The 27,505-nt window shown below is 41.1% G+C and overlaps 1 protein-coding gene and 1 non-coding gene across 6 annotated transcripts in view; one reads left to right on the top strand and one right to left on the bottom strand.

The window, feature by feature from the left end:
* LOC133499170 (netrin receptor UNC5C-like) overlaps window positions 1-27,505 on the top strand; it is a 259,981-nt gene that overhangs the window by 119,920 nt on the left and 112,556 nt on the right. For all 5 annotated transcript variants that reach the window (XM_061816820.1, XM_061816821.1, XM_061816823.1 and 2 more), the window contains one exon: window positions 23,923-24,159. In XM_061816820.1, the coding sequence (XP_061672804.1) occupies window positions 23,923-24,159 (237 nt within the window). The remainder of the gene's footprint in view (window positions 1-23,922; window positions 24,160-27,505) is intronic.
* On the bottom strand, window positions 11,741-11,813 carry trnat-agu (transfer RNA threonine (anticodon AGU)). The gene has a single exon. It is a non-coding gene; the product is annotated as a tRNA-Thr (tRNA).

Genomic DNA, 27,505 nt, shown 5'->3' with positions numbered 1-27,505 from the left:
GGCCCGAGATCATCAGATTTCAACAGGGGAATTTGTCAGACACCCTTTTCTGAAACTAGGGACGAGAAAACTTTCCAATGTTGCAAAATTTTCAATTTGATTCATTGCAGGCTGCAATAGAGAGGAAGCGGGTGAGCAGTGGCTCATTTGAAGAAGACAAGACAGCCACCGCCACTTATTCGGACGATTTCAACAGGCCTATAAAAAAATAGCTTGAAAAGTGTGCTCTAATTCTTGATCCTTGGGGTATTTTTACAAAAACTTGTCGTAGACATTTCATTGAGACACTTGGTAATTGTCTTAATTTATGGAAAATGTGAATAATTTTAAGAAGTGGTACTATCATATTGGTAGGTGTTTAGTTCATGATACTTTATATTGTAGGGAGGCACAGATAGCAAGTATACATTCACAAAATATGGTGTTGCCTCACAGCTAATAGCAATTACTTTGCAATGTTTCAGGATAATGGAAGAAGGCTAGTAAAGTGGAATCAAGTGATGATATATTTTTGCCTTTTGGCTCCTTTGGAATGGTTTCCATTTGCTGTGAATAAGACGTGCAGCAGTACATGCAAATGTATTGAACCACAGTTTATCCGGACGGGAGGTTGATGGAATTACAGAGTTGTTTATTCCATTTTCGCTGAACAACATCAATAGCGTTTGTCATTCACAAATAGTCCCCCGTCGAAATGAAGTGCCCCAAGTCCGCCAATGTCGGATTCTCCTGCTTTGTATGCCTCGTGAATCACCGTGCAGCCCACATGGGGAGCCAAGGCCAGCAGCTCCTCATCATTCATAGTCGACATGTGTGTGCGTGTTTCGGCCACGCTGAGGCACTTTGGGTCACATGTAAATATGACATAGAAAATCATCACAATCTGCTACAATCTGGGCTGGGCTTGCAGAGCGGATGGAGTGAGGGAGCATTCATTTTTCATGCGTCCCGCGGCGTGATATTTGGACCCCGCACCTGTCGTGAAGAAGTCGACAGCCTCAAGGTCTGGAGATGGCGTGAAAGACTGCACTTTGATTCTGTTCCACTTGAATTTATCAGCAATTTGTTCATTCGCCGCCATGTGTGTGTTTGCCCTGGAGGATAATTAAACTGATTCAAGCCTGTTTTGTGTCTTGTTGAAAGGCTTCGGATTTGACCAAAAATAAGGCTGAAAATCAAATGACTGACTGACTCAAATTCCCAAGACTTTTTGGCGCTTCTGCCCAGTAAAAGCCACTCTATTTCCCAACCGAAAAAAGTGAATTTTCCAAAACTTGTCGTGATCACACCAGCAAGATGAAAATGTAATTAGGACTTATAGCGACAGAGGCACTCCATCCAATTTTGTGTTGATTGATGAAATTGGTGGCAGGGGTTCCATCCATCCAACCATCCATTTTTTTTTTATCCTCACAGCCAAACGCAGGGCACATAGAGACAGCCACTGTCACAATCACACCAAGGGGCAATTTAGAGTGTCCAATTGATGTTGCATGTTTTTGGGCTGTGGGAGGAAACCAGAGTGCCCGGAGAAAACCCACGCAGGCACGGGGAGAACATGCAAACTCCACACAGGGAGGGCCGGGATCGAACCCTGGTCCACAGAACTGTGAGGCCAACGCTTTACTAGCTGAGCCTCCGTGACAGGGGTTATTATTTTCAAATTTTCCAGATCCAAGTTAAATGGCATCGGCAAAAAAAGTTTCCCCATTGGTGTCGCCAACCTTTTAACCTACTTACACTTTGGGCGAATTCCATAGTCAGAGTTTGTCAAAGTATGAGAGCTCCGTTTCACACAAAATGGCAGCTGCAAATCAAAATGTGCAAATTTCTGTTGCATCTTGAGCATGTCACCACAAGACTTTTTCATGCTTCCTTTTTTCCAAACTCTCCAAAGACGTTTCAGACATTGCAAGTTTTCTGGAAATGTTTAAGACTCCTCAAAAGTTAACTTATTCATTGGTTCGCCTGGTCCTCTTGTCTTAAGTACTGCTTCTTTGTAATATGAGCTGGAAATAAACCCTGAAAAGTGCAAAACATGGTGTCTGTGATGATAAAGACAAAAATATGTAAAAGGCTCTGTCTGCAGTCTGTATTTTTTACTTTTCTTTGTAGAGCGGGTGCTTCTATTAATGAGATACAAGATGAACAGTTGTTTACTGTCTGTGTGTGCGTGTGCATGCAGAGGAGTCGGCAGGGGAGAGAAGCATGGTCAGTAATGTGTTTGTAATAAGGTCAGAGGGAGAAGTCCATTATAAAACAAAACCCCTGAGGCTCTATTTATAGTGATCTAAGACCGCGAGGCGAGGGGCTAGAGAGGAAGTAGGAAGGAAAAAAAATGACGAGGCGAGACCGCTGAAGAGGATGAGGGCGGTGGCTGAAGGTGTTCGGAAAGTGAAGGAAAACTGCGAGGAAGATGGCTGGGAGATTTTCTTTAAAAAAAAAAAAAAAAATGCATGTGGTCGCACTCAAGGAAGCATTCCAAAGAGGAGGCCCCATAGCTGGGGTGTTCGGATTCTAATGCCTTGTTTTGGTGTTTAAAAAAAAAAAGACTTAAAAATAAATCATTTCAAAACTTTTTCGACCATTAATGTATTGTGTATTGTACAATCTATCCAACTCAATTGAAAAATAAACATTTTAACGAGCGGCTGTAAAAATAATGTGGTTGCGCAAGTATGCGGTTGGTTGTGTTCAGAAATAACCATCCATCCATTTTCAAAGCTGCTTGTCCCCACAAGGGTTGTGGGTCTCACCTTTGGAGTCACCACACACCTACGCACATTTTAAGCAGCTTTAATTAACCCCAATTTAATTTCAGATGTTGTTGTTGGCATTTCTTGACAATTCTACAGTTACATCGTACAAAACAAGCCATTGTCGTCAGACCATTGACAACATCAGAGGGATATCATTGTTCAAAGGTATCAGACAGCAAAAACGTTTTTTTTTCAAAGTATGAAATATACCACGGAACAAAGTCAACACAGTCAACATCAGGAGGAAAAAATGTAGCACAACAGTGACATGAGCAAGAACTGGACGCCTCTCCAAAGTTGATGAAATGACAACTAGAAAACTGGTCAGGGAGTCCGGTATTGGGCCGACAGCAAAAGTGAAGGAAAACTAGCTGTTTAGTGCATGTGACACATGATAACTCTATATTTTTTGTTCAAACATTGTTTCATTTTGTGATTTTCAACTTATGTTGAAATAAAATAATTCAATTATTTCTTTCCATTCTAAACGGTAACACACTTTCTTCCAACTTTTGAGTATAGTATTCAAAGTGTAAATCTTTCAAAATTGAACTTTCATTTTTAATGAAACAAAATAGTGCACCATCTTTCACCATTGTAAGTTTTTCTTGTAACCTTTTGATGTAGGCTGAGTTGAAATTGTATTATTAGAATGTAAAAAAGCATGCAGTGCACCACAAATCAACTTTGGACACCGTGGAGAGACGGGGGAAGGATAAAGAGCCTGCAGGTAGAGACACGTGGCATCCATTTTTTATCTTCAGCCACGAAGGAAGAAATCTGCGAATGAAATAAGCCCGAAAGCTTTTCTCATTGGTCTCATTGTGCATGTCTTCATACTAAAGCAATTCTTCCTGGACAAATACAATCCAAACATGTCTGATCCTCTCTGGAGCAATGTGCACCCGAGACGGGTCGACGCATACAGTAGCAGGTATTAGTGGGGATAACAGGACCTGCTTACATGAGGTCACTGCACAAAAGCGTAACTGTGGAACATGTCCAGAGTATCTGGGTTCTGGGTTCGTATCTTGGATCAGGCTTTTCTGGTTGGAATTTGGAGTTGTTCTTTTTGTACTCGTGTGGCTTTTCTCTGACTTCCTTCCGTATTTCCAAATGATGTGTGACTGGTATTTATCACTATATTAGTGCCAGATTTTGTTTTTGTATTTGAAACAGACCAATGAACTGGTCATCCTTAGATACAGTGGGTAGTAAAAAAGTTTTTATTTAAACTTTTGCAAGACTTTTTTTGCATTCAAACAAAGTGAGACCCTACTAAAATTGGCAAATTGTCAAGACAGGTTACAGGGTAGCTAGTACCATAGGTCTACAATTTGGCATACAACTGTAATAAGTCGATTAAGAAGGATGCACAGGATACCAGCAGATCATATACAAGCCTGGTGAATACCACAATAAATGAGATTGTCAATTCTGGATGGGTGCCAGTCAGGACTACATTTGAAAGGACCTGAGTTGGCAAACTCTTTTTTGACTGAGCTCCTGCCAACTGTCACACATCCACTATGGTTTTTCAAAGAGGACGTCCTTTGGCAGGTTTTTTTTTTTTTTTTTTTTTTTTTGTTTTGGCTCACACTTTCAGAGCGATGAGTTGTCAAATCGGTATCCATATCAGAGGTTCAGAGGCAATTTTTGTCAACATGGTAGAGATGGGGAACCTGCATGCCTACCTTCAACCTACTTCTGTCAACCTGAACTTCAGATTCTATCAATCCATTTCATTCCACTTTTCTCGATTAGGATTTCTGATAGTTGCTGTCGGTTCCTGTTGACTTTGGCCGAGGGGGGGGGGGGGGTATATCCTGGACTGGTTGCCAGCCTATCATGGGCACATATGGACAAACGTTCACACACAGACAGACAATTGAGCATCTTCACTCACTCTACGAGGATCCAGCCTCATAAATGTGAGGCAGACATGCTAATCACTTGTCCACCATGATTCTCCAACTAAGAGCTACGACTGGATATGAGGCCAGAACAGGTCCTTCTGATTTGTCACATTTCTCCTCAATTGATGACCAATGCATTTGAAGCCAGACATAAACATTCTGACAACCATTAATTTAAGTGTAGCCATTAGATTTGATACCACAATCAAATGTTTCCACTTCCCTTTTGGTCTCTGATTGTGGAGGACAGACCGTACACTTGGGTAGATGTAAAAGTGTAAAGGTGGTGTGGTATCCTCAATACTGTACGTCCTCCTGACAGTGAAGAGGAATACAGTATGGTAACTCACTTCACCTAAAGTTGTCAAGGTCACCACTTTCTGGTAATAAAAATCAGCAAAACTGTCAAATTTAGAGGAGGGATACTGAGTCACGGCTTCTTCTCTTGGGGCAGGTTGCTACTTGACCCTCAGCTCTGTGGACAGTCCTCCCAGGCCTTTGGCACGCCGTCATTGGAGCGATCCTCTGAATATTCCTTGTTGCGTCTTGAGTGGGGTCAGAGTGGAGTATCTTAACTTCCCACAAAGGGATCGTAGTGAAACGCAGGTCTTGCTGGTTCGTTGCACAGCTTTGTCAATCCTCCACGTTTTTTTGCAGCGGAGTGGAGGCTGGAAAATTTCTTCTCCTTCTGTGTTACCAAAATGGGAACACTCTGAACCTAGAAGAGGGAAAAGATTTTGTGAAAGTAATTTTGAAAATTGATGTCAATTTGAAATATGCTATAGATTGCGGCGAATGTGCAGTTTAGCAACAAGACATTCCCTTCAGGAACTGATTGTGAATGCTTAGACACTTTTACAAAGCTGAAGTATCATCCATCCATCCTTCAATCGGTCCCTTAATACAGCACTGTGAACCACTACACGACATGAAATACAAATGAAAGTAACTGAGGACTGTCACAACGTATAACAAAAATATATCCACTTGTGACTATGAGCAGGAAGGTTTTTACAGTGTACTACATGAGGGAAAGGACAGCCACGGTCCTCAATAAATTGTTCAACAGTTATATTGAACGGTGAGAGAACAGTGAAACACAAACATGATAGACATGCTGCTGCAAGACACAACTCACACCCAGACACTCACACAGGCTTGCTCCTTAAAGGAACATGTATGTTCAAAGACTGTCACGATTGGTAACTGTAAGAAAAACGACTGGACCCAAAAGCAGGTGGAGGTGGAAGAAGTAGATGAGTGGTTTATTAAGTAGCGGTTCGGGAGGTACAATATCCGAGGAGTGATGGTGGTCTGTTGGAACAGAGAAGGTGTAGGAAGTGGCCGCATGCACACGTTTGACAGCATGGCTGGAGAGAGCAGCGAACCGGGAAACACATAGAAGCAGCAATGGGTATGGAGGATGACACAAGAGGATTAGTACAGTAGCAGAGAGCCAAATAATCAATTTGAACGCACAAAAAGGTATCCTGAGAGAAGGTTCGTGTGCCACAAACGGGCATAAATGCTCTGGCACTGTATTACTGCATCTGAAAGGCTTACATGCAGGAAGTCATGAGTGTTGATTTATAACTGGTACGTGAATGAGGAGGTGGTGATTGCTGGGGCGGCGGGGGGTTTGGGGGGTGGCGAGGCACCCCACACGTTCCAAATAAGGATTTGCAGGGCACAGACCATGAGGAAGATACCACAATTTTTACTGTTTACCATATTATTTACTTGAAAACGTTTGTTATGCTTTCAGATTTTTTTCGTGTTCAAATAATGTTACAATATGTTTAAATTGTGGGTGTTCATGGGTTAAAGTATGTTCTAAAGCATGTAGAAGAAGTTACTATTCAACTATTACTATTACTATTCAAAAGAGTTTTTTATATGGTATCTATTTGGCATAATCCTACCCATTATGGATCTTGTACATATCCCCAACGGTAAATGGGGGTTACCTAAAATGCATACAGTATTTGTCTTCTTTTTTTTTGTATCCTATAGGTTTTCTTTGAGAATATTTCATGTATTGGAGCATGGACTGCTAGTGGTTTGCAGTCTTCACAAAAGATAAGTAATGCTTTGCATTTTGTTAACTTTCTACAGCGATTCTGAACTGTCTACTAAGGTAGCGTATGCAGAGGACCGTGATTTTCATCATACTGTTTGCACTCCAAGAATTTACATGACGAGCTATACAGAGAAGAAGAAAGAGAATAATCTGGTTGTCAAGAGATAAGGGGGAAAGAGAGCAGGTGAGTGCTTTCTCATCAGAACGGCCGAGCGGCCTCCAGGACAATAGACAACGTTATGCTATAGCTCTTCAATTAGGCCAGTGTTTTGATTTGCCAATGTGCTGCCCTGTGCCGACTGCCCACATTAATATGGATGGCGAGCTGTGATAGTAGAACATGAATGAAAGCGAAGCCTTGCCTTTTCTGCAGGCCCCAGGATAAGGGAGACAGAATCCATCTGGAAGATAACATTACACAGCAACTCACACAAGTTTGTACCCCCACAAGCTTACACAGGACTATGCATTTCAATGAGATATTCCATCTGCATGTGGATGTGTGAGTGAGTGAGTGAGTGAGTGCGTATGAGCGTGTCTCAGAGCAACAGCAGGTAACCCTTTGAAACGACTATAATTATTTTCTTCTCACATTTGTTTGGTTATCTGCATTTCTCCACAGTAAATGGGTTTCTGTTTTGTGGCGTTCTCGTCGTGTTATTATGCCATTATTCACATCGAGAAAGACTTGATTAAACAATGTTGTGAAATACAAGAGTAGAACATTATTATCATAATTTTTTTTTTTTTTTTTTGCGTTCTGAATTAGTTGAAGGCTAAGTGGCAAGTTAATGGAGTTTTTATTTAGCATGATTGGAGATGTTTTCTTGTTTGTTCTTCACAGCAAATCATTTGTGTTCGGTGACAGATTCACAAATTTCCTACATTAATCACAAGTGTAATTCGGCTGCCTTCAGTGCTGCCTCCACAAATGAAAATACAGTCCTTGCTTTAACTGTCTCTTTGGAGGGGTTCCATATGTTCTGCAGTTGGTACTTATTTTCAGACACACTGAAGCAACATGTTGCTTTGTTACTGACCACTATTCTTTTTTTTTTTTTTTTTTACTTATTCCACAGTCAACAATTGTTTTTGTGATCAAAAGGTGGGTTAATGTTGCATAATTGAGACACTAAATCCTTGAAACCAGGTACTACACTCACATCAGCGACTGCTTTGACTCAATATTTAGAACCATAAAGTGATATACAGTAGGTTGATAGAGCCTACTAGAACATCTGAAATTTATTCTGGGTTAATCAAAGGCCTTTTTAAGTGTGGTCAGTGTGTACTAACTGCCACTTACCACAAGTTTGAATGTGATTGAGTAATTCTAAAAATGACTAAATTCCCAGTTTCAAGCAGTTGTGTGCACTTGTGCAAACACATGGCGCGCCGTTTTTGTATACAGTATAAATCCAGCATGGTCGCAACAACTGTGCATTAATCATAGGTTAGACTGCGGATGGTAATTTCGTAGACCAGCACAACCCGGCAGATCTGAAAGTGGGGAGGTTGCGCCATGCGGGTGTGTAAACAGACCACTTCATTTGCCACAAATTAATGTCCTAACTATGTCATACCCTCTAAATGTGACGAGACCGACAGTCTTGACAGAGAATGCACCAAACCAATACTTTTTCTACTATTAGGAAGGGGTTTGGCCTGAACACAAAACAGTAAATTACACTTTTTTTCCAGCAAATAAAGGATTACAAAAATAATCTGAGAATTTTCCAATCTACGAGTAGTGAATTGTGAATATGAAATGTTCTATGAGTTTCCACAGAGACATTTTCATGGACAGACCAGTGCGTTCTTTCATTTTTATCCAAAGTAGTTTTCTTTTTGGGACATACCAGGACACGTAAGCACTAAGATGTCTACGTCTTCATGTAACACTTGAGAGAGCCATGAAAAGGAGAAATCTGGTCACACTGCCTACCTGGAAGTGCCCACGCATCATCTGCTCCTCAACAGAAGTATGCATCCTCCTTTTAAATGTGCCAAATTGATAAAATAATCCCATATTCCATCTTGTCGAGATAACTGCGTTAAAGTCGGCGGCCGCTTCAGCTGATTCAACGGCACCTTTTCAGCTCTCAAATGGATCTCGTAACATGACGTTAAATATTCATTCGAATCATTTAAGGCGATCGGCCGGCGAGACGCACGCGCCCACTTGGCTAATTGAGTCAGTGTGACGGCTCGGCTGCATATTAAAACCGTATTGTCGTCTCACATCACCTTCTGCTGCTTAGTGGATGTAGTCTGCGGAGCATTACTAGATTAGCGTAACACAGAATTAACCTTGAGTTGATGTCATGTCGCCAGCATGGTGGCCTTATGAATTGCACATCTGCCTTATAGTTTCTTTGGTTTGGGGTTCAAATCCGGGCTCAGGCCTTCCTGTGGGGAGTTTGCATGTTTTTGCATCTGTTTGTGTGGGTGTCCTTCAGGTACTCTGACTTCATCCCAGAGTTGCAAAAACATGCATGTCAGGTTCATTGAAGACCAAATTGTATTTAGATGTAAAAGGTTGTTTGTCTGTATGTGACCAATGAGGGGCTGGCAATAGGTGCAGAGTTTACACCCCCCACACCCCCCCCCTTTCCAAAGAGAGCACATCTGCAAGTGCAACCCTAGTGACGATAAGCAGTAAAACTCAAGATGGTTGGCTATAAATCCATCCAATTTTTTTAGGGATATCTTCTCCTCATACACTCTTCTTTTCCTTTCGGCTTGTCCCGTTAGGGGTTTCCATATTTTTCCATCTAAGCCTTTCTCCTATATGTTCCTCTCTAACCCCATCTGCGCTCATGTCTTCCCTCAATACATCCATCAACCTTTACTTTGGTCTTCCTCTCACTCTTTTGCCTTGCAGCTCCATCCTCAGAACCCTTCTACCCAATGTTCCCTCTAAGCTGCGCAATGCATATGCGCAATTGTCGCACACTCAGCGCAGAAGACAACAGATCCAGCGCAGTGAACTACAGCCTGATATTTGTTTTTATTTTTTTTTTTTTAAACACCGCAGCACACTGCCTCTCACAAAGAGGTGGTGCTCGGCCAGACCGGCCTACACACCCTACTTCCTAGTTTACCTGACACCACCCCTTCCCCCCCTCCATTTTAAAGGGGTACACTCATAATTACAAACACCAGGGTATGTGAATAATAGAAGAAAATGTGCTGAAACTGGACGAGATTTTCTCTTTTTTGAGTATAAAAGGTCTGGTCTGAAGCCAAAATAGAAAGTACAGGATGAGATGGTGTATAATGTTAAAATTCCACCTTGGCACAGCCTGATTGAGGATGAAAGCACAGACGATACATTTCACAAAAAGCTAATCCTCTATTTTAAATATAGGAGGCAACATAACATTAACCCTAACACTGTTTGGGAGCATCATTCAGATTTCAACATGCATTACTAAAGATATTCTGCAAGCAATAATTAAATTTGACACCAAAGAAAACAGACGGGGATATCATTGTGGGTTAAGAAAAATGAAACAAAGTTGGAAGCGACATTTCACATTTAGAGTTAATAGTTAGCTTAATAGCTTGGGATGTATTTGTATTGTAATGCATTTTTTGTTTTTGTTTGTTGACATTTTCAGTGTATGTTTGCAAAAACACAAAATTGTTCTTAAAAATGTTCTGAGGGGAATGTAATCGGAACCTTTTAATGAGCCATGTAACTTCAATGGATGACAGTGATTGACCACAGTGCATATGTCTGATGTTAGTCACAGTGGTCAAAAGGAGCGCTCACGGCCTTAGCGTGTTTGCTCAGACACGTACAAAATTAGAGGGAACATTGCTTCTTTCAATATACTCACTCTCTCGCCTCTGGACATTTCCAATCCATCGAAGTCTGCTCTCTCCAACCTTGTCTCCAAAACATCCAACTTTGGCTGTCCCTCTACTCAGCTCATTTCTAATCCTATCCAACCTTCTCACTCCGAGCGAGAACCTCAACATCTTCATTTCTGCCACCTCCCGTTCTGCTTCCTGTTGTTTATTCAGCACCACCATCTCTAATCCCTAAATCATGGCCGTCCTCACCATTGTTTTATGAACTTTGCCCTTCCTCCTAGCAGAGACTCTTCTGTCACATAACACACCAGACACCTTCCCCCAGCTGTTCCAACCCGCTTGGATCAGTTTTTTCACTTCCTTACCACACTCACCATTGCTCTGAATTGCTGACCCCAAGTATTTGAACTTCTCCACCCTGACTATCCTCTTCGCCTCATACACATTCGTCTTTAAAGTTAAGACCGGGTATTGCATTGATTTTACATGTTAATTTTAACAGCGGTTCACCAGTTTTTACACTTGTATGACACTATAAAAACTTAAACTAAAATTTCAACTTTGTCATTAAAATTAACATTTCTGCATTTTAAACAGTGGAACTTCAATTTTTGTATTTTCCTAAAGTGGTAGAATTAGCAGTTTGGCCCATTTTTTGGGGGAGGGGGGAATACAGTACAATTGCAACTGAATTCCTACCTGTATTAAAATTGTACAGTAGTAAACTTCTTTTAAAAAGATGTAAAATGTTAATTGGCAACATTACACCTTCAGCATATTTTTTTTATTATCTTCTCCAGTTCAACTTCAAATGTCGAGCATACCACAAAACTTTATCATTCAAACTGCCAACTGACTTAAATGCTTTGCTCTATTTTTAGCATTTGATTTCTTTTAACCCTAGTACAGACTTTTAAACATGTTCTTTTAACTACATCTGTTCCAGCAATCATTTTAATTTTAAGACTGAGTATTTTGACTTTTAACGTGAACTGTGATTCCCTTCTTGTTACAAGTGTATTACATCAGTTAGTGTGTGTGTTTCTTTCGGCTTGTCCCTTTCGGGGTCGCCACAGCGTATCATCTCAGATGAACGCATATACATGTTTGGCACAATTTTTACGCCGGATGCCCTTCCTGACGCAACCCTTCTCAGGGAGTGGAGGCCCCAGTGGGATACGAAGCCACAACCCCTGGTTTACTAAACCAGTGCTCTAACCACTGAGCTACGGGGCCTCTTATACATTAGTTGGTGGCATTACTATAAGATTTTCACTTTTTGTAATTCTGTTTAATCTCTGAAATTACAAACCTACAAAAAATTACATTTGAAATCGATTCTTAGTACAGTACCATTCAGTATTTTCCCCATATGGTAAATAGTAGTCTTCCTCCAGCCACCAGAGAGAACTTCCACTTCTTAAGTTAAAATGTAATTCTACTCCGTGGTCAGGACAAAATTCCTTCACTTCTTAAAATCAAAATTAAGTGATCATTTTGCCACATTGGACTGTGATACACTATTAAATATCTTTTTTTAGAAACCAAAGATATTACCTGAAATGTCACCATTTTCAAAAAAATATATAAATGATTAATCCTGGTAGAAAACCAACATATAATTTAGAAGTTGGAGGTACCGTTTGTAAACATAGTAATTTTAAAAACTGAATGCACAGCTTGGAGACGTGTACCTTTGCTTATTGGAAATGTGGTAAAATCGACAGCTAAAAAAAAAATTAAAAAAGGAAGTGAGGAGATCATGAGGCTTAAGTATTAATCAACTTGGTTTTTGCATCGCAAGAGGTTTAAAACACCACGAATGAATTGTCATTACAGTATTCCAATGTTATAAATGTGGTCAGTTAACACCAAATTTGTAGACGTGTCTCTCCCAATACAGACTAACACTCTTTTCTCTTCCAAATTTCAATCTGGTATTCTTCAGGCAGAACTCGTTCCCATTTGATCACTCCAATCACATTTAAAGCCACTACTCGGATGACTCCAATTATTTTGTCAAACTGACAGCTGGTCTGAAACATGGAAACGCTGCACACTGGGATGAAACTCCTGTCTGGAATATTAAAAAAAAAAACTGCCACATATGCTTTGTATGGATTCGCGAGGCAAGTAAGGGAACATGGCGACCCAGTACCTACACCTCAAGTGGTCACAAGGAAGCATCTGCATAAATGGAGGAACGTGTACCTTTTTTGTAAACATGTGCGATTTGATCGACTTACACTATGCCTGTTTAAAAATGCATGTATTTCCCGCCCCACGCACACACGCACAGACACACATACACATGCATGTATACACACACGCACAGATAAACTCTCCTTTAAAAACTAATATGCACTTTAATGCCGCGCCGACCTGATAACTCGAGGCAAAGCAGCCTTTGGAATGATAATGAGGTAATAATGGGAACAATGCATGTATGTTTGTGGGGGTGGGGGTGGGGGGGTATATTGAAATAGCTCAGTTGCCTTGATTGCATAAACAGCATAAGCTTTGAAGTTGAACAAATTTGGGTTGTACCATTCTGAAATCAAACAGTTTTCTTTTGGTGGGGGGTCTCTGAAGTTGCACCAAATGTCTTTCTTCTGTCACAAACAATATGAATGTGCCCCTGCCAAAAAATAGAATTGCCTATGCAGTTTAAACTGGTAATATACTAGCCCAAAACATTTTGTCATTTTATAGTCATCTTCCAACATGACTTGAAAGTGCGCATTTATATGCACATCTGGAAAAACCCACCTAGAAAAATGTCTTCTAGCAACCCAGGCTAAATTAGCTCTTCTTGAACATACAAAGCACATCGCCCAATCATTATCATAATCTATATTACGATTATTGTTAAATTGGACAATTAACTATATACAGTACTATATAATTGATTAGCTGGCGACAAGTTCACAGTTTTTCCCATAGAGTAAGCTGGGATAGTTTCCAAATCCTATTGAGGAGAATTGGTGTGAAAAATGGATGGATAATACATATTATTGCATAGTGTTCTGGATTTAAAAAGTGTGTCTTAATATGTATTAGTGTTTTAATTTATCTTGTAATATCTGATAATTTAGAAGTAGGGTCTAAAACTTATAAAACTTAGAGCCTATAAAGGAGAAAAAAATGTAAATGCAATTTATTCCACAAAAAAAGATGGTTTAATTTTAAAATATTTATATATCATTTCTTTCACATGGGACCATATGTTGCATTATCCGAACCGCCGCACAAACTTTGATTGGATTTTGTTCAACCTCAGTGGATCCATTGCCTTCCAGCTTTGATGTAACTCGTGATCATACAAAGTGGTGAAGAAGAGTCAGGAAGTGATTTATGAACCGGAAGAGCCAGCATACAAATCAAGTCAATGGCGGACTTCATGACAAACAAAGCGTCTCAATACTCGTCTCCTTACGTCTTCGTTAACCTGGGATCAGGGATTGTGCAGCTCTTATAAATCTAGGTCTAGGCTCCACACATCTGGCCCCATCATGTCGCGGTCAATGAGAGCCGCAGACAAAAGTCAGCCGTCACTGTCTATTCCCATAAAGGTGCTTGCTTTTACATCCTGCTACAATTAATTGCTTTAGAAGGAGGCCTCAAAGCTTGGCGAGTGTGTAATTGACTATGACGAGTAAAGGACCCAGCTCATAGCAGGTTCTGTCTTCTGGCATCTGACCGTCATGGCTGGCCAGCTCTGGCTCACGCTGTCGTCTCCTGCATGTGAATGCTTACAATTGAGCGTCTTAATGTAAGCGCAAAACAAACACAAGCTCATCTGTTAAGACTGTACATTCTAAATAGATTGGATTTCCATGCATTAATTGGAGACTCTTTGTTGCCCCTAGGTGAGATTGTGAGTGCGAATGTTGTCTGTCTCCATGTGCCCTGCGATTATCTGGCAACCAGTTCAGGGTGTACCTCGCCTCCTGCCTGTTGACAGCTGGGATAGGCTCCAGCACTCCCGTGACCCTTTAGGATAAGTTTTTTGAGTTATATGTGATCTTTTTCCTGGACGATTCCACGTATGTTTCGAGAGCTCAACGAGCATCACAAAATGTCCTCTCCCGTTGTTTTCACTTTTACTTTGACTTTTTTGTCGCCCATCAAGACGGAGGGAGGACCCAAATGCCGGACTTGGGAGACGCAGCAGTAATTCGGGAAAAACGTTTATTGTTCCAAGGTCAGGGATTAGGTAGGCAGTCAGGTGCAGTCAGGACATCGGGCGTAGAGAGCAGGTCCACGGGCAGGCAGGAGTCGGTACACGCGAGATCGATCAGAGAAGGCAGGAGTGTCAAAGGAGTCAGGCTTACGGGGTTGGTCGGAGAGCAGGCGGAGGTTCACACGGGTTCACAATCAGAGATACGGGAGTGCAGGAACGGGGCATGAGTTGCAACGATCTGGCGAAGGACCAGTCGTCCCCAAGGTCCTATATACCCCGGGGCGAATCAGCCAGCATGAGGTGCAGGTGTGCGCCTCCCAATCAGCGCGGTCGCGCAGGAACCCGCACAGCCAGGGCTGGACCGGCAGGACCATGACATTTTTGTGATCAGTTACAATATGAAATGAGCACAGCACAACTACAACCTGTTGTCAGAAAACTGTGAAAATAGAATTGGGAGTCGGGTGAGCAGAAATCACCTTTTGCCAGCCGTCCTGTATGATATTATTCGAGACCTCAATGAACCTCCTGAGACCTCAGTTCATTGATCAAAAGTAGTGACCTACAACTTTGACTTTTCCTTTGGCTTTTCTTATGGACTTTCTACATGAAGGTTAGCTTACTAGTGACCACCTTCTCCTTAGCACACCAAAAACACAACCTGATCTGAAAAAATTGCAATACATTTTGATTGAGACCGGTCTACTTTTGGAACTGCTATTAACATTTTCCATGTTATCATAGAATTATGTGAATTTTCTCACTTTCAGTCCAGGGTGAAGAAATGTCCCTTTTTTCTGGACCAAACCTGTTTTGGGGGATTTAATAAATAAATACTACATGACCAAGGGTTAGCTAAACTGCACCATCATTGGCCTATGACTCCCCCCCCCCTCATACTTCCTTTTGTAAAGCAGTAGTTTGTTTTCAAATTTAACTGAACACATTTGGGAAAAAAAGACAAAAGAACACGAAAAAAAGGTGAAAGGGTCCTGGAAGCAATAGTTTTCCTTCTATTGATTTCATTAGTGCTTGTGAATGCCTTTGACACACGAGACTGATTACATGCTGTGAATGTGATTTGTTCTTGTGCTTGAAACGCGTCTGGAAAAACAACACAACGAAAAATCCTTGGATAAGAGAGGCTTTAAAGCCCCAAGCAAACGTTCAATAACCATCTTAAATAGGTGCCAATGATGATAAGAACACCATTAAAGTTGCTTTAGCATCATAAAATGCTGTTAATGGTCATATTTGATCATATTTTGCATACATTGTGAGAATCTGATTTTAAATGGTAGCTCTTCCGGCAAAAGGTGGTAAACAAAACCTACTCACCCTTCATATGCATGAATATTTGAATATCAGATGAGCAACAAAATTAAATCCACAATGGATTAGGATTATGACCTACAGTTTCAAGGAGATAATACATGATACATGTATAAATATAAAGGGCCGATGTCAGATCGTAATGAAGGGCGATGTAGAAGTGGAATGTATTACATCACCACTCATGAAGGGAATCAATGATATTCTCCTGTTTCTGCAAATGTTAAAACCTTTTAATTAAAAATGGATTGTGCAACATCACCGCAGACGAGTGGTGGTCATTCTGTCACTCGGAAATGTGACATTGGTCATTTTTTTATCAGGTACAAAAAGAGGTTGTGTCTAGTGAAAAGAGTACATCTGCTCAGTCAAGGTTCAAACTGGAAATAGGATGTTATGATACTTGAAAGCCTGCTGGGCTAGCTGATCTGAGGTCTTGAGAGTTTCACCAAGGTCTTAAAAAAATGGTTACTGTTGTACTGTGGATGGGTTGATTGTAAAACTCGATTGCGCCTTTGGGACTAATAGAGTATTCTGAATCTGTATATGAATCAAATGAAAGTCTGCTTACTTAATGCTAACAAAAACAAAACGCCATAGAGCTGTTAACAGAAATTAGTGTCACAGTAATAGTAGTAGAGCTTTGAACAATTGGGTCATTGACACATATAGTAATACATACAAACCAAGCATCTTTACAGACATACTCTGTATTCTTTTTGCTCTGAGTTAACAAAGACTATTATTGACCTTCTCTGTCTGGTCTTCTTGCTTCACAATTACACTAAAATTACCAGAAAACATCTGTGCTGCTTGGAATGATGTGGCTCAAGATGGCATTCCAATGAAAGCACACGACTCCAAATTCAGACAAACTTGTGTTTAGTGTAAACTTCCCTAAAAAAATGATCTGCATTATACACAGTGGTGCAAATGACGAATTGTAATATAGCAGGCGGTTCACTGTTGTGGGAATGTTACAAATATATTCTTAAAAAGAGGTCACGGTAGCTAAATGTGTAAGCGTGTTTTCGATACTGGGGAACGGCTACAGGGCTGTGTTATTTAAGCATGCCTATGTATGGCAAATGTGCCTTTGTGTCTACACTATGTGTTTTTGCAGCTGCTGCTGATAAGGCGCTAAAAGCTATGATCTCACGACTTGCACAGCTCGTGCACACCGATACACATCTTGTGCTGTCACTTAGCAGGATAGAAGGTCCTCACCCTTGTATGAAAACGCTTGACAGAAAGACATATGCAGACTCCCTGGCATGTGGCATTTTGACCTTATTTGGTTGTGTTGAACTTCCTTTGCCATCACGCTGTATGGATGCCCAGAATTCCTCGGCATCAATCCACCGGAAGTATCCCAAGAGTATAAATCCCCCCAAATATCCCATATGAAAATGTGTTCTTCCCACTGCTGTAGATTGCGGTTCATCTTCGCACCTTTGCATTATTAAAGCTATTGTTTATTTAAGATATCTTTTTTATGGATTTTTAATGTAATGTACTACCATATGGGAAAGGAAAACCACAGTCCCCTGTGAACCTTTAAGCCATTTATTGAATGTTCAGTAAAACACAAAACGTAGAAGCTGCTGTTAGCCTGACCACTCGCACACAGTTTCACTGACTCCCTTTTTCAACACGGTTTCTCAATATTCCATACTTTGACTCATCGTAGGGGGTCTGGAACGATCCCCCTCATGCGAAATGGGGGTTTAATGTACTGTAGTTCCATGGCTTCGAAATGATACAAAAACTACTTTTTTTTTGTTTCAATGTTATTACACCGTTAAGTAATAATTACACAAGTAGTGTATTTTATGCCACTTGGCTTTAACTTTGGACTGGCTTCAACTCAGGTGCAGAGCCAAAAGAATAATTAAGTGGTGTGGTGTGGTCGGGGTAAAACCTGTGATAATTTTGGGGTGCCACATTTAGTTTGAAAAAAGTGAGTTCGTCAAATGTCATCTATCAAGTTCTTCCACTTAGAAATCATCGAGGGGTCTGAAATTTCATCGCATTTGCATGTCCACCATGAGACATATAATCTAAAAAGAAAAATCCAGAAATCCCAAATTATAATTGTTTAATGATTTATTTGTGTGATACAGCTGCAAATAAGTATTTGAACACCTGTCTATCAGCTAGAATTCTGACCCTCAAAGACCTGTTAGTCTGCCCTTAAAAGTCCACCTCCACTCCATGTATTATCCTGAATCAGACGCACCTGTGTGAGGTCGTTAGCTGCATAAAGATACCTGTCCACCGATAGAATCAGTAAAACTCAGACTTGTAACATGACCGAAAACAAAGAGCTGTCCAAAGACACCAGAGACAAAATTGTACAACTCCACACGGCTGGAAAGGGCTACAGAGAAATTGCCAAGCAGTTTTGTGAAAAAATGTCTACTGATGGAGCAATCATTAGAAAATGGAAGAAGCTAAACATGACGGTCAATCTCGGAGTCCCATGTAAGATATTACCTCATGGGGTTTCAATGATCCTGAGAATGACAGAACTTGGTGAATGACCTGAAAAGATCTGGGACTACCGTCTCCAAGGTGACTGTTGGCAATACACTAAGACGTCATGGTTTGAAATCATGCATGGCACCGAAGTTTCCCCTGCTGAAACCAGCACATGTCACCGTCTTAAGTTTGCCAATGACCATTTGGATGGTACAGAGGAGTCATGGGGAGAAAGTTTTGTGGTCAGATGAGACCAAAATGGAACTTGTTGTTTATAATTCCACTAACCGTGTTTGGAGAAAGACAAATGATGAGTTCCATCCAAAGAACACCATCCCTACTGTGAAGCATGGGGGTGCTAGCATCATGCTTTGGGGGTGTTTTTCTGCACATGGGACAGAACGACTGCACTAAATTAGGGAAAGGATGACCGCGGCCATGTATTGTGAGATTTTGGGGAACAACCTCATTCCCTAAGTCAGCGCATTGAAGATGGGTCGTGGCTGGGTCGTGGCTGGGTCTTTCAACATGACAATGGCCCGAAGCACACAGACAGGAAAACCAAGGAGTGGCTCCGTGAGAAGCATATCAAGGTTCTGGCATGGCGTAGCCAGTCTCCAGACCCAAACCAAATAGAAAATCTTTAGAGGGAGCTGAAACTCTGTGTTTCTCAGCCACAGCCCAGAAACCTCTCTGATCTAGAGAAGATCTGTGTGAAGAAGTGAGCCAAAATCCCAGTGTGTGCAAGCCTAGTGAACAACTACAGGAAAGGTTTGACCTCTGTAATTGGAAACAAAGGCTACTGTACCAAATATTAACATTGGTTTTCTCAGGTGTTCAAATACTTATTTGTAGCTGTATCACACAAATAAATTGTTAAGAAAATCATACATTGCGGTTTTTGGATTTTTCTTTTTAGATTATCTCTCTCACAGTGGAGATGCACATACAATGAAAATGTCAGACCCCAGCATGATTTCTAAGTGGGAGAACTTGCAATATAGCAGGGTGTTCAAATGCTTATTTTCTTCACTGTATCCTAGTTAGAGTCATTATGCACTGGAGCCTATCCCAGCTGTCTTTGGGCGAAAAGCGGACTACAGCCTGAACTGGTCACCAGTCAGTCGCAGGGCATATATAATGTGCTAACAGGTAGTATGTCAGTAGGGTTGTTTTCAGTTTGTTATTTTCTTTTCTGTATGGCATTTAGTATGTTACAGTTTTAAATGCTAAGGAGCTTGTCACTTGACAGTGCAGTTGATGCTTTAGCCTAATTTGTCAGTAGGTAATTCTAATTCGCTACACATTATGTCAATAACTTTGCATCAAAAAGATGTCATTCAGTAGGATTTATGTCTCACATTGGGCACGTCATAAATCTATTTGATAGACAGCGTACAGCAGTAGATAAGTCAATGGGCTTTACAAGAGCAGGCACCTGTCACTGGGTAGCTTGTTCATTGGTTATACTGTATGTCAGCAGAACTCCTGACGACTAGCTGTCTCTGTTGATATTAGATATGTAGTTTAAGGGTAGGCTGTACTAAGATGGTAGAAGAATTGTCAAGGGTTTTACTTCTGCAGGGACATTGACAAGAGGATGGTAGTATGACAGTATGTACCGTGTTATATGTTGGTCTGCTACCATCCACCTCGGTTGCACATAGATCAATAGGTTGTGTGTTCATTGATATTATCTCGGGAGAAATGTTGTCAGTAGGAACATCTTAGTACTATACTACTACTACGACTACTACTATTGGCAGCAAGTCAGTATTCCATTAGTGAGTGGATGAAATGTCCATTGGACATATATGATATTAATCATTAGGGTCTTGTTTATAACTTAGTTGGCTATATATTACTGAGCATTGTAGCTCCAGGCAGTGGACAGTGCCATTCAACAGAGCACCACATTACCACAATATGTCAGGAGGTGCCTTGTGTCATGGTAATTGCTATTTACTCTGTAGGGAATGGACTCAGTAGACACCCTTTCTGTTGGTAGTTGGTAACACCTGGTTGTCAGTCAGTGCGATATTTGTAGGGATTCTGCAGAGCACCTGTTTGGAAATAGGTAGATAGCACTTCAGTGCACAATATGTGAGTCAGTAGTATGTCATTATGTGAGAATAGACAAATAAATTCAAATATCTGTTGCTAGTAGGTCAGTAGGTAAATGCCATCTCAGTAAGAGGTCTAGAGGGAACTACCGTCCAGAGGTGTTCCGTCAGTGTGCAGCATCAGTGAATCAGTCGCCAAGGCACATGCAAAGTAAGTCAACAATGCATCTATAGAAAGTATGTCAATGTGCTTTTCATCAGGAGTATATCTTTTGCTTGTCAGTACATTCATTGATAGTACACAAGTAGGCAGATGGTGGTTTGTCTGCAGATTGTGGAGTCAGTAGTGTGTAACTGCACTGCGCAGTACATCTGTCAGCAGTATCTCCGTTATTACACCCACTGTCAGGTGTCAGACTCATTACAATATGATTGTCAATGGCTGATGACTTCATCGTCTATAGATGTTCCCGATATTTACTGGTTGTGTTCCGCAAGGTGTTTTTGAAGCGCAGCCATGAGCAAAGGGATAAATGGAGGATTTGGGGCCCTCGGTGCAATATTTACAAGGTACAATAAATTGAACCCGGGATATTGTTCAGCTGCAGCCATTCATTATTGATGACAGCGTTCAGGCCAGACGTTTATGAGCTGGGCTGCGAGGGTTCGTAATTCATGCTGTTGGTGTCATCAGGTGAGAGGAGCCGCCGGATAAACAAGTGGAGGATTGACGGCTTGGGAGGGAAGGTGTAAAAAGGAAATGGGCAGGTTGAAGGGGGTTGGGGGAAATGGGATGAAATGAGCTCAAAGACAAAGGGAATTCTGCATCAATTCCTCTCCCTATTCCCTATTCCACCCAGCCCATTCTTGGGCTATCATGTTTCTTTTACCGATCAATAATTTATGGCTGCCACAATGGAGCAACGAGCCTCCTAGTGCCCAATGACAGATGAGGATGACAGTGAGTGTTGGTGGGGGCTAGCGGAGTAAAAAGTGGGAGTGACGGAAGGAGTGGGAAGTTGGAACTATCCACATTGTCACAAGTTTATGATTTTCTTTCATGTGTAACTGACAGTAAATGGAACATATTATGGAAGAGTTACTTTTGAATTGCTTGCTTGGCTCTATTGTGTGCCTGCCCACCCATCAAGTGTGAAATTACACAACCAAATGCATTCTTTGCAAGCCGCCTGTGGCTGAAAGTGTGCCTGGAAGCAAACCGTTTTGATTTGGGTGGATTAATTTAAATAAAAGTTTCCCCACACTGTGTTCTTCCAACCATGACTCTTCAACAATGTGGTCATTTTATTTTCTTGTCCAGACTACACGTTGAAGTCAAAAGCTATACTGATATTTTTTTTAACTGGGGGGAGGGGGGGTAGTGTAAACATTGTTCCTGGGGTTTCAAAGGGCAAGGTTTACAATTTCCTATAAATGCCACAGGGTATTAGCAAAAAGCTACTTTTATAATAATGAAGCTTCTTACTTAAGCATAGTTCCCTTGCACTAAGACATTAGAGTTGAGGTGGAGTCAATATCGCAAAAGACATACTTACACTCTGGATTGGTCTTCATTCAATGCCAGCCAACCATTCACACTTAAAAGCCTTGCAAGCATTGGTACAAAATACAAACTCCACAAAGGAAAGTTCATATTTGAAAAAAAAAAAAAAACTCATAACTGTGAGGCAGATCGTTTTAGTCATTTTATGAAAATATCATGACCGTCTTTCATGAAAATTCATTTCAGTCGCCGTTTCCAACAGAGCAATGAAATGCTCGAACACGACACAGCACCAAAATAGACCCATGAGTGGGAGAAACTTTTTTTTTTTCCGGCAGATAATGAAATTATGCGGCGGAAATGTCTCACAATTTTCCCTCCTCTCAGAGAACTAATTAGAAGGACAGCGGGCAGAGAGACTGTCAACACGGTGACATCAAAGTGGAGCCAGCCTACTCACTCCTCGTTATTTTTGGTCGTGTTGTTTTACCTAAGCTGCTTTTATATCTCTAAGCCCACAGCTACTGCCACCGTTGCCCAAGATACGAACACACACCGAATTAAAGATCATCACTGTGTGTGTGTGTGTGTTTTATGAAATACTAACTGAAACGGTCTTGTTTTATAAGTCCAAACAAGCTCAGGTAACTGAACTGATGACTCAGGGAGGGGAGGATATGGCACAGAATTGTGTATTGTTGTTGTGAATGGGTCCACCTACACTTGTAATCCTCTCCGCGTGGGTGACCTTGACAAGCTATTGATCGAGAAAGCGGGTGAAGGAAAAGGACACAGAACTGACAGCGAAATCTTTGAGGAGATCTTTGACCTTATCAAGAACTTTATTGTTTTTTAGAAAGTATCGTAAGGTTAGAACACATAAAAGGTAAAGAAAAGGGGTAGGACGTGGAGAAAAAAACAGCGAGTGAAAATAAAATTGCATAACGGTAGTGAGAAGATTGGTAGAGACAAATCAGGAGGTGGAGTGGAAGAGAATAAGAGGAAGGGAACAGAATGAGAGGTTGAAACAGCATGACTTGATTAAGGAAAATGTTGGAAAAGGAGAACAGCAATAAAGAAGAAACAAGATGAAGGCGATGGCTCAAGTTTGACGAGACAAGATGATTCGGGAAGTTGAGGTGAAGCAGGATGAAGGAAAAGCTGCAGAATGGAGGAGAGGAAGTAGAAAGTCAAGAAGTGGAAAAGATGTAGAAATAATAGAAGTGGTAGGGAAGAGAAGGAGAGAAACAGCTGGTAGCTTGAGCTTGAGAAGGATCACGCTTGAGGAGAAGAGTAAGAATGGAGACGAGAGAGCTGCAACAGGAGTAAAAGCAGGGTGAAATAGAAAAAAGATGGAGGAGAGTAAGTTGGAAGTGGTGAAGAGGTTGGATGGAGTAAATGGTGCGAAATGGAAAAGAAGGCGTAAGTACACCAGAAGAGTGAGACAGCGGAAAGTCAAAGAATGGAGAGAAATGAAAGGGAAGAAGTCAAGTGGATGAATGGAAGAACTAGAATGGAGTTGGAGAATTAAGATGTGAGAGGACTGGGATCAAGGTTTTGTTGGCGTCTTTTGTTTTAGTGGGAGAATAAGGAGTGTTGACCAAGATAGAATGGAGAGAAGAAGCAAGATGGGAAAAGAAAGATGGAGAAGGATGGATTAGAGGGAGAAGTGACAAAATGGATAAAACCAGTTTCATGCTGTCACCCTTTGTTAAGCATCCACAAAAAGAGAAAACATTTATTGTGACTTATCATTCTAATCATTTGTTCCATCCCTCACAGTTCGAGACGACGACGACTTCCTGAGCTTGAGCGAACTGCCAGAGACGTTCCCGTCCGACCCTCCGGAGCCGTTGCCGCACTTCTTGTTCGAACCTGACGAGGGTTACATTGTCAAGAACAAGCCGGTCAACCTCTACTGCAAGGCAACCCCCGCCACGCAAATCTACTTCAAATGCAACAGCGAGTGGGTCCACCAGAAGGACCACACCGTGGAGGAACGTGTGGACGAGAACTCAGGTGAGGTATCCACCATAGCGTTGCATAAACGAGCAGATGTGCTGACCTACATATCGTTCCTGATGGGCAGAATATTCAAGTTCATTACTTTCTTCCTCTTCGAGCCGTATGTGATGCAATGAATAAAATGACGAGTAAATGAAGCAGTCTAATAGTCAGAAATCAATGATACGTTTCTGGTTGGCCTGTTCTTTTTGCACCAAAGCGTTACGGCGAGCCATTTGAACAATTCAGGCTTAGTCAAATCTATCATTACCTATTTTCACTCTTTTTTTCTGAAAAAGACATCCACACTTTCAATACTGAGGTGAAATAATGCTTGACAGCTGCTGCAGCATTAGGGAAGAGGCAGATTTTTCAACAATTATCAAACAGTTCAGTGTTCAGTAGAGTTTATAAATTTATCGTCCAGCTATTTTCTTCACTTTGAATTAATTACTTGTAAAACAACAAACAAACAACCAAAAAATAGTATTGTAGTATTGTTTTAGATTAATTTATTTTCTTTGATTCTACTCATGACAGGACTGTTGTACTCTACCCCAGAGTCAAAAATTGTGTAGTCCTGTGGCTTCTTGAACTAAGTGGTAGCTTGCTAAAATATGGATGAACCAAAAGACATGAGTTTGGCATTCTGTGGGGTTTTTTTTCCAGTTCTGTAGGAAAATATACTTTATCTTTTACCATTTAGGTCACACTGAAAACGTTAGCGTGCCCTAAAATCAGACATGATACACTCCTGTCTTCTAACAATTTTTTCCTTGACCAAGAAATAACCTTTCTAACATGTGAATGGACAAACAAATGTAAATTTGGCACTTTTTTTTTTTGTTCCACTTTTGAAGAAGATTCTGGTTTCTCTGTTCACCATTTAAGTTGTAATGGAAACCTCGGTACTACCTGGGAATCAACAATGGTACATTCTTGTCCTCTTTGTCATCCTCCTTTGACCACAAAGTAACCTGCTTACTAACATTTATTTGGCAAAGTAATATACACCGTTGCATGACTTAACTTGTTAAAAGGTTCCATGTTTAGATCATTTGCACCTCCAATGACAGGGTTCGCACGCGGCCCTAACAGTCCCTAAAAACCCCTAAATTTTCAAAAGTGCATTTAGGGGCTCCTAAAAGTCCTTAAAATCTGTGAAAAACGGTCAAGCCCCTAAAAAGGCCTTACATAAAAAAAAAAATGAAAGGGAGGACATCTACCGCCAAAATTCTCCCTAAAAAACAAATTACTCTTTTATTTTAAAAAAAATAGCGATCCGTCTGCCGTCCAAATGAGCCGGAAATTGTCAACGGAAGTCACCGTGTTGACAACTAGTCGCCATCTTGTCGATATTCCATTGTTTGTTTCCGTGAGTAGGCATTTCACTTCGTCTTCGTTACGACGTAGCGTAGTTCTTTCATCGATCCAACTTGTATCACGGGGAAGTGCATTTTTCAAGAAGCTTGGGTTGAAAGTAAGGAGTTTGGGAGCTGGGTTCGTCGAGATCCAAAAGATGGGCACATGTTTTACTGCCATCTGTGCAAGCAGAGTTACCAGCTTGAAAAGATGGGCGTCAAAGCGCTGGTGTCGCAGCGGAAAAACAGGAGACAGGCGAAGACTTATCTTCCGTTGGTATGAATCTGTTTCTAAAATATCAAGATAGTGAAGCATCAACTTCAGGCAGTGGTAATAGCAGTGCATGCGCACTAGGGATCGGAAAAAAATGTTTACTTTCATTACCAGTTTTAACCGAACAGCTGTACCAAAAAAACCATTAACCGGTTTAAAACCGGTACCATAGTGGTGTTTACATAATTCACCCGCTGGACCTCGAGTTGGGGTGCGGGCTTCCGCACGGACTGTTTTTGTTGTTGCTCTTTCGGAGTGACGAGTTCACAGACTACCCCCCGTTATGCGAGTAGTGTTTTGATGTCTGCCAATAAAACAAGTTTTGTTCCTGTGTCCGACACTCCGCCTCCAACTCCTTTTCTCCGGCGCTACACCATCGACCGTTAATTTACTCCGCGGTAATGGGGTAGTTTGCATACAATATTGACAAACAAGCTTGTTGAATGTGGCTTTCAACAACACACTCGTGTAAGTAAAATTTTTGTTATTTTTTTTTGTAAAAATGTTTTAATGTTGACATTCTTCTTTCGGACTTTCAGAAAGGGCATGAAAGTATACCGAGCGTTTCCTCGATGTCATGTTTGATGTTTCTTTGATTTAACTGAATGTTCTTTTGAGTCCAACTTTACTCAAACAGCGAAACTTGAAAAAAGTGGAAATGATGTTGAAAAAATAGCGCAATGTGGAACGTGAAGAAATGATTGGAAATTTTAACCGATTTTGAAAGTCCGATTATGGTTTCGGTTTTAAAAAACCGAAAAGCGGTTATAACCGGTTATTTGTAACCGGTTGCGATCCCTAATGCGCACCTACAGTTGTCCAGACATCGACTTCAACCAGCCAGAAGTCAGGCTTTATGAACGTAGTTCAATACACGAAGACGGACTTGTTAAAGGCAGAGATCGTGTGGACTTTAAAAGTGATCTGCAGCCATTACAGTTACAAATCTTGTGAAAATAATTCGAAACTGTTTGCAGTCATGTTCCCAGACAGTGACATTGCTAAAAACTACCACTGTGGGGAAAGGAAGACTTCGTACCTGGCTACATTTGGCATCGCTCCCCACTTTTCATCTCTACTGCCTCAAAGCCAAAAAAGCCAGAATAGAGACTGACATATCTACGCTTATTGAGAAGGCTGATAGGCTGTGTGAGGAGGCAGAAGAAAAGAGTAATCTGAGGTTTATCACGGAGGCCAATGCACTCAGAGGCAGAGCAAAGGACAAGAGAGCCACTTTGGCGCCTCTGCAGCAACAAATAGAGGAGGCACTGGGTAGGCTCAAGGAGCTAGAGTAGGGGTGCTGAGACAGACATCAGTAGAAGACATTTGTGTATATAGTTGCAATTGTAGTTAGAATCTGTTTTTCTGTAGACTGTTTTGTGAAGACGTTGAGAATGGTCATATCAATGAGAACTACCACAAGGGGCGACAGGTGATCACTGTCACAGGTACTGAGATACTGGAACATTTGATGAACCAAGAATGGTTGATGGCACCATTGGGTGAGTCTTTTTTCCTTACTCCTTACCCACGATGGCCCTAAATTTTTCATGTCGGCCCTAAATTTTTTCCGTGTCACCCCTAAATTTTTCGTGTCAGCGCCTGAGAATGCCCCTAAAAAGCCCTTAAATTTTTTTGGCCAGACTGAGTATGAACCCTGAATGAGAGACTCTCTAACATAGTCTTGAGGGTGAAGGGGTCAATTATCGTTATCAAAAACAACTTG

This window comes from Syngnathoides biaculeatus, chromosome 4, assembly GCF_019802595.1.
Source record: "Syngnathoides biaculeatus isolate LvHL_M chromosome 4, ASM1980259v1, whole genome shotgun sequence".
NCBI classification, from domain to species: Eukaryota; Metazoa; Chordata; class Actinopteri; order Syngnathiformes; family Syngnathidae; genus Syngnathoides; species Syngnathoides biaculeatus.
The sequence above is the reverse complement of the archived record's forward strand: the minus strand, read 5'-3'. Positions and strand labels throughout refer to the sequence as shown.